This window comes from Anopheles merus, chromosome 2L (genome assembly GCF_017562075.2).
Source record: "Anopheles merus strain MAF chromosome 2L, AmerM5.1, whole genome shotgun sequence".
NCBI lineage: Eukaryota > Metazoa > Arthropoda > Insecta > Diptera > Culicidae > Anopheles > Anopheles merus.
This window is the reverse complement of record NC_054083.1, coordinates 21,058,791-21,068,942: the sequence shown is the minus strand read 5'-3', so window position 1 is coordinate 21,068,942 and position 10,152 is coordinate 21,058,791. Positions and strand designations below refer to the sequence as shown.

At 39.5% G+C, this 10,152-nt stretch overlaps 1 protein-coding gene across 11 annotated transcripts in view; it reads right to left on the bottom strand.

The window, feature by feature from the left end:
* Positions 1-727: 727 nt before the first annotated feature.
* LOC121593517 (diuretic hormone receptor-like) overlaps positions 728-10,152 on the bottom strand; it is a 30,188-nt gene continuing 20,763 nt past the window's right edge. For 6 of the 11 annotated variants that reach the window (XM_041915896.1, XM_041915899.1, XM_041915900.1 and 3 more), the window contains exons 4-12: positions 9,968-10,079; positions 9,633-9,726; positions 7,723-7,803; positions 6,093-6,175; positions 5,793-5,903; positions 5,409-5,594; positions 4,414-4,541; positions 3,920-3,970; positions 1,648-2,454 (exon numbers count right to left, since the gene is read on the bottom strand). In XM_041915896.1, coding sequence (XP_041771830.1) covers positions 2,400-2,454; positions 3,920-3,970; positions 4,414-4,541; positions 5,409-5,594; positions 5,793-5,903; positions 6,093-6,175; positions 7,723-7,803; positions 9,633-9,726; positions 9,968-10,079 — 901 coding nt within the window. In that variant the 3' untranslated portion in view covers positions 1,648-2,399. The other 5 variants (XR_006004791.1, XR_006004792.1, XM_041915902.1 and 2 more) reach the window with 5 other exon arrangements.

The window sequence follows — 10,152 nt, the reverse complement described above, 5'->3', positions numbered from 1 at the left end:
ATTCCTAAACAACAATATTCGGACTAAAATAGTTCTTCTTCTTCTTCTTCTTCTTCTTCTTTTATTTTGGCGTAACATCCTACGCAGACCTGCCGGCCTATACAGGCTTTCGAGACATAATGCATTACCACGCAGCATTGAAGGCTTAAACCCATGACGGGCATGTTATTGAGTCGTTCGAGTTGAAGAACATAAGAAAAATACCTTTCTTTTTTATTTTTATTATAAGCTTTCTTTGTGAAACACAAAAATGTATTATAATATTATAATTACCTCATTGGTTGAGACAAAAATAAGAAATTAAAAAAAAACATCAAAACGTCATTCAATCAAGTGCAGATTACCGCACACGTGCAATCAAGTCACACTCAATCAAGTGCAGATTACCGAGCGTAAACTGTACCACATATTTTAAAAAACAAAATGAAATAACAACACAAATATTAAACAATTTTTATTGTAGTTAATCGTTAAGGACTTAATATCAAATTAAATATTTGATTGAATGTGTTCAAAACCAAATTTCTACAAACTCACCGTAGCGTAATGAATACCAACTTCACCCAACAAAGTGATAATTTTATGAGTTTTTGGTGATAAGATAAAAAATAACAATCCTTTTATTTATCTTAACAATTATTTACTTCGTTTTGCAACCAATTCAATTCAATTCATTAATACACGTCTGTGATATAAGTTGATTAAAAAAAAGCCTTATTTTGGTACATCGAGATTTCATTTATTTGGTTTTCTATTTACAGCAAAAATACATTCAAAAACTGTTCATGGCATGACCTCGAGAATAACCAGTTTCAGATAGAGACATCTCTTACAATATAACGCCTGTTTGTTTGTTTGTTACCAGTGCATTTCCTGACACACACACATACACACAGAGCTGTTTGACACATAGAGTTGTTGTTGGCATTGTTCTGCTCTGCTCTTGCAATTTTATACCTAGTCGTACTAAATAGTTTAATATATGTACGTGCCTCTCTTTCATACATAGTTTAATCTCTGTTTTAAATGCATATTTCACGTCCGTCTGGCTGATTCTCGGATTCGAGCAAAGCTGTTTTTCCCCTTTCAACATCGATAAACGCTAACTGCTTGCTAGTGAAAATAAAAAAAAAAACTTTATCACCTCGATAGACGAAGGTTGATGTGGTTTACTCCCAACCTCCTTTCCTCAAGCTCTTTCTCCCCCTTTGCTCATTCTCACAAACCCACACTCACATACACACTTTGTTTACATCTAGAGAAATGGCAAATTGTTTACATCGAAACTGAGTCTGTGTGTATTTTTTTCTGTTCATCGGTATTATTTATTTCCCTTGATTTAATTAGTTTACCTTTCCCTTCTCTTTCTAGCCAAGCTCTTTCTCTTCTACTTTTCTCTCTCTATATATATTTCTCTCTCTTTATATCTCTCTCTCTTTCTTTATTATCTGTAGTGACCGCGTATCGTTTTCGTTCATTCAATTCCTCATCCCATCTCAGCAGGTCGCTCACAGCATGCTCTGTTGCTGTTTTTCGATTAGTGCAAACAGTGCAGGAAACATTTCATCAATACCGTAACGGCTTTACGCTCATGGGACGGGTGGAAAATTCATCGACTCTGGTCGGGAAAACTGGGAAAACCTGGATGGGGGTGAAAAGAAAAAAAAGTTTGGAAGAATGGAACAGAGAGAAAGAAGGGAAAAGGAAGAAATTGGTCATTAGTGATTTTTTGGTGTGCTGGTAGTAATTATTTAATGCAGCTTTAATTATCATGATATAACGAGAGGTGTCCAGTTTGCTGTGAGATGGAGGTGGTGATACGGGACGGAGGTTGGATAAATGAGAGAAAATGAAAACGCAAGGGACTGCGAATTGTGGAAGCGTCTAAGCCATGCGGAATATGGTTAGAATAGAAGCAAAACCTTCACATACTAGATGTATTTAACTATTATTAAGATGTCAAACTTCCATTTACTGATTTCTTCTAGCTTATAGCTCGTTCAATGTAAATATAAAAGGTGGTAATGGTTTCAACAATAAGGTCGCTTGAATTTTTCGTTTTATTTCGTATTTCATATTTAAGATTCGTTTATATGTTTCTCTCTATTTTATAAAGATTTAATCACTGCTTAAAATGTATATTTTTCCTTTTAACTGGACATGCGTTTCTGAACCTGCTAAATATACTAATTATACATTATAATTTCAGTGGCAGCTAATAAAAAAAATGAGACGGGTTTTTCTCTTTCTCGTGTTTAACTTCGTTGATAAATTGTTTTGCTTTCTCTTCGCAGCTTGAAATGCATCCATTTCTCCATAGTTAACTGATAGCCCTACACACACATACACACACAAGAGAATCTCATGTGTGTCCAGACGACGCGACTTGCAATCAACGTTTAATCTCTCAGCACGCACGAATGCTTCATGGTGACGATGCTGTACTCGACAGTTCTGGTACGGGGGAAGCGATTTGCGCGTGGCGTTTCATTTTACGGCCCGGTATTGCAAAACGGCACACAGACGATTGATATTGAGTGGGAAGGCGGCACAGCATTAACGACAACAATGAAAAGCAAAATTAAATTCAGCACGCGTGCAGGTCGCTAGCAAACACTTTGGCAGCAGCCGAAGCAGCAGCGAACGTTTGCGCAGGGTATAATTGCTTTGTAAGTGTTAATGATTGGCGAGCGTGTGTGTTTTCGATGGTGAAAATGATAGCTATGTCGTGAAAAATCAGATCGGCCGCATCATGGTTTATAGAAACAGGTTTTGTGTGAGTATGGCTTAGAAATTGATGTTGTGCGAATGATAATTGTTTATAAAATGAAAATGTAACCCTAGATGAATGAATACAGAACAAAAACTAAACCGATACATACTTAATTAAAATAAATACATATAATTCAATAAATAGGAAAACGAAAACCGTACCTTTGTTCTGGGAAATGGACTAATTAAAACAGAAAACAGATACTCCACCAGGAATTGAACACGAGGAGGGGATCAAATTAAGGGTGCCGAAGTGGTCGTCGTTAAACTGAAATTCGTGGAATAAAAGTACGCAAAAATAAGTAAATAAACCGAGGAAAAAAAGAACCAAAACCTCAACTCAAAAACGATGATTGGCCATCGAAACAGAAGTAAACGGTAAAACACGTGCAGTGAAAAGGATGTTGTTGCAAAGTGATGTTTTCCAGTGAAACGAAAACACGATCGCACATTCAAACAGGTGTGTGTTCACCTACGGCTACCACCGTTGGTTCGGTAAACATTCGCCCCTGGTTGAAGCGTTTCGTTAAAATGGATGTTATTGAATGAGGAATGAAAAACACAGACACAGAGAGAGAGAGAGAGAGAGAGAGAGAGAGAGAGAGAGAGAGAGAGAGAGAGAGAGGGAGGGATAAAGCGATGCAAACACATTTTAAATTAAATCACTGATTGCTGATGATACTTGACCGAGCAATAGAGCAGATGCATTTGTGTAAGGATTGAATCGGTATAAACGTGGAAATGCAGCACAATTGTGCAAAATAAATTAATCCAAACAAATAATATGGATTGCGTTGTGTATGAAGCATATGTTAAGGTGCATGACAAAAATGAATATAAAAAGCAAGTAGTTCAAACATTATTTCAAGAAAATTTTATTCTATTGTTAGTAAACCATACTATAATTTAAAAATAAAAGCAAAAAGCGTTGTAGTGATCCTGTATGCCATGTTGAGTGACATCTGATGAGTGAAGAATGACAGCAAGGTGCAAAAAAGGTGTAAAAACCAAATCCAAACAATGACACACACACCAGAAAACAAAAACAAACAAACAAACATGGATGAAAGCAACAACTACTTGCAAACGGCAATAAAAAACGTGCTGCGCTGGAACGCTCGACGCGCGTTCTTTTACCAATACCAACCGTGTGCTTTCGGTCCGCGAGCGGGGTGAGTTGTCCTTGCTGAATGTTGGTCTGCCGGTGGGTCCATTCGATAGTCCAAATGTTGTTAGCCCGAGGTTGGCGAACGAAGGAGGGAGGCGAAATGGGTTCAAGTGGCATCAGTGGAGTTTGTTTGTTTTATGGGGTTTTTTTTTGTTACGGTTCGTGGAAGCATTCCGTGTAACAATAATATTTGTTATGAAGAGTGAAAATCATGAAGAAAATAGAAAACAAAAACACACGCACACACGTATAAACAAACATAAAAACTAAACTCAATGATACAAAATGGTACAAACCCGTAAAATATAAAATAATAATAATTAAATCCTCACATAGAAAAGAATATCAAAAAGGATGCATAATTGTGAACAGGGTGTAGCATTCCGTTCAAACATACACACAACGAAACCCAAATACATACACATTGAGCATGGGGAGAAAATTAATGCTTATCACTTTAGACTGTTCCTTACCTGCGGTGATGATTGTTCACCTTGCCGGAAAGGATGTTCCGTTCGTCCCGCCAGCGATAGAAGTGATGGCGCAGTGTTTGACGCACCTCGGAGTTTAGGAAGCAGTAGAGAAGGGACACGACGAACCCCTGGTAAGTGAAGGAAGAGAATGTTAAAATAAAATATCATTCAATCGTATCATTGATTTTTTTTTACTTCAAACCACTACACCAAAATTGCATTCAACTTTAAATAATCTCAGTTGCTGGTGAATACACCTCTTTTAGAAATTGTAAAGGTAAAAAATCAATACAATTTATTCCATTTTTTTTTCTCACGATTACTTGTCTTGTCGAGAGAACCATTATTCTAACGACAAGACGATTGCATGATTGGCTTCATTGCTGCACGGCACATTCGCCACGCTTTCGTGATGGCTTGTTGCGGTCAGACCCGTGCCATTAGAATGATAATCGAAATAACTATCGCTCGTTATGCTTTGCTCTGACTACTTCCACTTTCAACAATACAAATTATAAAGGAAGTGTACTGCATTTCTTCTGCATAGCAATTTCAAAAACTAAAACATCAATTAGCAAACACAATGCCAAAGTAAAACATTTTAGCATTCGTCTAGCGAAGAAACTTATTGTCCTTATACACCTTTTTTCATATCATAGATTGCGTTCAACCCACTCAAATTCAATTTTTGTTGAAATATCTGAGTGTGAAACATGTGCCTGAAAAATCGAAAACTAAAAAAAACGGCGATCCCTTCATTCCCTTCAGTACATTCTTTTCGACACCTTGTCTCCAAAATTAAATCAAATTCACCTTTCCCAAACAAGCCGTATCCGCAACGTGTTTCTCTACCCCTCGAATTGTGCACATAATGCGCCAGTTCACAGAGTGAATGTGCTAGTAGATCCCTTTACCTGATACCGAATTGGCCCAATACCCTTCAAACATTCCTCCCTTTGCACCGGCTTTCGGATTATCGCTGCCCAATTTCTCACCTGCGTGCTAAGAAGAATGGCCCGCGTGATGGCAAATATGTGGCTGCCGACACCCTCGACCGGGCCGTAGATGACGATGAGGTAGGTTATGCCCAGCAGCGGTATCAGCACGAGCAGCGCTTTCGAGGCTTTCCGGTACTGGCGCGTTTCGACCGTGTTTGCCGAGCGCAGCTTCGTGATCAGCACCTACCCCGAATGGGGGAACATGGAAAAAAGAAAAAAGCACACACACCGAAAGCGTTAAAAGATTCGTCTCAAAAAAGACATTTCATTCGTTTTTTGTTGTTGATGTGATGTTGTTGCTGAACTTTGGAACGGGCAATTGAAAACTAGAATCAATCATCATCGGGCGTCTGCCCGGAAATGCCTTTCCGCATCACTTACCCACATGATGCGCAGCAGGAAGATGAGATTGATAACCAGCACGGCACAGGACGGGCCCTGGATGATCCAATCGATGTGAGATTCACGCATCCAGGAGCATTCTATTTCGAGCTGGAATTTCGGGCCGAAAGGTGCTTTTATTAATAGAGCATAGAGTGCGCGGACAAAAGGGGTGGGGCCATAGCGGGAAATGGGATTACAAAGCAAAAAAGGGAGGAAGTGTGATATGCGAGATACGATTGATATGATTATGGGAGGGTCAGAAATGAAGTTGATGCTAATATCCGGACGGCTGCTTACTTTACTAGGATGTTCCAAATTCGAGACACTGCCAAAGAAAGGCTTTGCGATGGCCCAAGCTCCAACGAAGATCAGGGGGCCTCCTGGTGAGAGGGAAACGGAAAGTAACAGATCTATTAGCTGGCAGAATGTTTTGTGTTTGACGAAAATCTGTCTTGAATAAATATGTTTCACTGAGCTTAAATAACAGTATTGCATTTTCTTTCTTTTTAGTAATGAAGAGTTTCTTGTGTCTCTTCTTATTTGGTTAAAAGCCGCATCAAAGGGTACATCGAAGGGCTGTTCGTTTAGTTAAAAATCATTAAATCGATTTCTTAGCAACACTTTGCCAGCTTCCTTTACAACTTAGACCTGTAAGGGACCTGTGCACTATTGAGTTTCAATTAAATTTTGTGTAATTTAAACTGAGCTGATTTACGTTGACTAAACCAGACACTGGCTCGCTTTTACCAATTGATTCAATCTGTTTACTCATCCCAATCAGTGTACCCACCCCATAGCTCTCGAGCTGGAACCGGTAAGCAATGGTTTAACAATGCGTGTGTCCGCAATTAAAATTCCCAGCTCACTTATACCAGGTACAAGGGGCGGTAGAGCAGTTGTATGTAGAATTCGTTACAGCATGGTTGGTAGAAATAGACGTTCTGTGTGTGTATTACGTTACGAAACTTTTCATTTATCTCATTTCTTTCCCCGGTCCGCTTCATACCTCCCCGTGGGTCACGAGTGAAATTGTTGCACTCGAGACAGTACAACGAACGGAATGGAAACCCGAGTGGCGTTTCAGTTTGCCTCCCTGAATGGATTATTTCGTACGTAAAAGGGTGAGCATAGCGATTTGCCGTGTACTGGTCTGCAAGCGAAAGGATTTCAGCCCGGTTGCGTGGGTTCAGGTACGGCATCCGTTTGAAGTCTTCGGCTTGGTGCTCCGGAGCCATCTCTGCTTTGGGATAGGCTTTTAATTAGCAACAATCAGGGCTACTGTTTTTGTTCACTTTTGTACGCAAATACTTTTCGAAGCGCTAGAGCCACATGAAGGCAAGTGCAAGGAGCATACTACGAACTGGTATAAAGGTATCCGATTGCAAGGTAAGTAAGGTTGAATGTTTAGCAATTATTTCTGCACATCATTTGCTATTTTGCAAAGGTCAAGTCACAATATAAAGTGTTTAATAATAATATTGTATGAACAACTACTTGCTTTGCAGGACCTTATTCAGTATGGAGACGCATGGTACTTTGTGATAAGCAATAATTTTTATGTTTAATAGTATTACAATAAATTATTATAACAATTTATTTTTTAATTTTTTTAATTATTTTATTGAAGGAATTAAAGGTAAATGAAATTTTCTTGAAGAAAACAATACATAAATTAAAAAGCACAATAATCATATAACGGCTTGAACTTCTAGGACGCTTATTTACATGGAGACGCATGGTACTTTGTAATATTCCCAAAAAGGAGTTGAATTAAAAATTATAAATTTTTAATAGATAAATTGTTTCAATATGTTGAGTTTATAAATTTGCTTAACTATATCTGCGATAAAAATAAAATACTGTTCACCTCATCCTGTAGCACCATACAAAATGACAGCCATATTATCCCCCAAAACCCAATACTTACCCCACCCAATGATGGCGTACTTCCGAAAGCGTAACGTGTCACCGGAAAACGTCTGCACAACCAGCATATAAAGGTAGAGCCCTGAAGAAAAAAACCAAAGCAAAGAAAATGGAAAGGTTAGTTACCGTAGAGAAGATTTAGCTAACAACCTTCGTGTGTGCTCAAACTAGCTCCGGTACGAATAATTTCATCCAGCCTTCCTCTATTCTCTCCTACCTTTCCCGGGTGCACAAACGCAAGCTAATTGATGGAGCATATATTAATCAGATGCTTTAAACTAATTACACGGTTATTTTCGTCTGTCTCTCGCTCGCTCCCTTTCCCCATGATATGATACGTAGATTAGCCGACCCTCAGCACACCCTTTCAAAAAGACAAGCCTGCCGGAATGCACTCCCAGGGGGTGAAGGTAATACGGTAATTGATGTTTAAACTATTCATAAGACACTGTGAGCCGAGGTGGGAGAGTGTAATTAAGTGCATCTCGCAAGCCAACCCACGGAGCCAGGTGCAGCAGCTTCCCGTGCAACTGTGCGATGAGTTGAGCTTAGAATGGCAAACAGTCAGCTTCCATGGTGAGCTGACGTCGTGCAAGAACGGTAGCAAACTCGAAGCTAGAAAGTGGAAGATTTATGCACACGATCCGTACTGTATGCTTTAGCAGGTGAAGTAGCTTTTAAAGCCGTGAACAGTATGGATGTTGTTTGAATCGATTTTTCACACTTAATTCCAGGGATTTGTTGCTAATTTATGGTAATGTAAGTGCAAAGTGGAAGAAAAACCTTTAGTTACGTAGTAATTTTACACTGTTTGCAATGCGTTTAGCAGCGATTCATTAAGTATGAAAGTAGTTTAAATTGATTAAATTTATCTAAAAAATCCAGTGTTGTCCATCCAACATGGAGTGCTATTTTAAATTACAAATGCAATTAATATTTCTTCAGTTTACCATCATTTCAACGAAGCAAATGATAGCAAACAGACAAAAAAAATTCCCTCACTGCTAACCATCGGCGTAACCATTTTCGGTAATTAAACGGATTATAATTATCCGTGCAATAAATTCACCCATCTTTCTTCTCTGCCGCCGATTTCACCAGCCGGGCAACATCGAAAAGCAATTAAAGTCAATTATGATGGCAAACTACCCGGTACGTGTACACGTCACGGGGAAGGGGAGCCACGGAAAGTAGTTCCCGCGAGCCAACGTATTCCCGGGCTGATGGAAACTCATTTTTCAAAACCATTCCAGATACGCGCTACGGAATGGGTTAAGAATGGGGTGGAAAAGGAACAGCAATAACTACTTCACTCTCGCGCAAAAGTTACTCGAACTTGCACCATGATTACATGATGGGATAAAGATTTTATGGTGGCCGTTTTTTTGTTTCCTTTTTCCGCGCCACCGTTACCAGCAGCAGCTGTTGATACTTGTTTTATGGATCGTTGTAGCGGTATCGGTTGTGATGGGTAAAGTTTTTCCTACTCGGGGCTGTGGTGGTCGTATCGCATGATCTCATCTTTAACCTTTTCATAAAAACGGGATAGGCTCTTGGCTCATGGTAATGGATAGCGTCGAACGCAGATGGTTGCTGCTATTTATCTCCGTACTCGATACAGTTTGACGCTTCCTCGCGAACGATCTCTCCAACTCGATGTCACTGTACTTAGTTCAAGTCTGCAGAGCGATGATAAATTTCCATTTTCAATGCATCATTCCAAAACTGTGCCTTTAACTACGCTACCGCTCTTCCTTACTGTTAACTAGTAGAAAAATTAAGTTGTTTACCCAAAGTGTTTGATCGAAGTGAAGGAATAGGAAATGAGGTGTACCTTAATCGACTATGGCAGGAATAAATTGATGCGAGCAACTATCGAAAGCCCGTCTGAAGCTTCTATACTTTACTCACCTTCCACCAGCATCCAGAAAAAGTTGGTTGTGCTGAAGTAGTGAAAAAGCGTTACGAGAAATATGCATCCCGCCACTTCCAGCTTTACGGTAATCTATAAAATCAGAAAAAAAAACAAACCAAGCGTCAGTTCGATAAACCCCAACAAGCAGAAATCGAAGGGAAACGAGTTAAATCGAAAGAAAAAGGATGAAAATATAGCGCTACAAAAGGAAACTTGGAAGTGTGCATATATTGAAGTGCTTGTTGCTTTGTTTTCCTCTAAAGATCCATCCTCTGTTTTGCTTTAAATGTTTTTGAGAATCATTTTCTGCACTCCGTATAATTACACGTACCTGCAGCGAAAGGATCAGTATCCACAGGCTCGACGACATGATGTAGGTAAGGAACAGGTTGACGTGTATCGTGTTCCGCAAGCAGCGCAGATCCCTGCGGGCAGAGTAGTTACTAATTTTTAATCACAACGGTAACGCTTCCGGCACCGGTAATGGGGCGCGTGGTGGGACCTCCCAGCCACCCG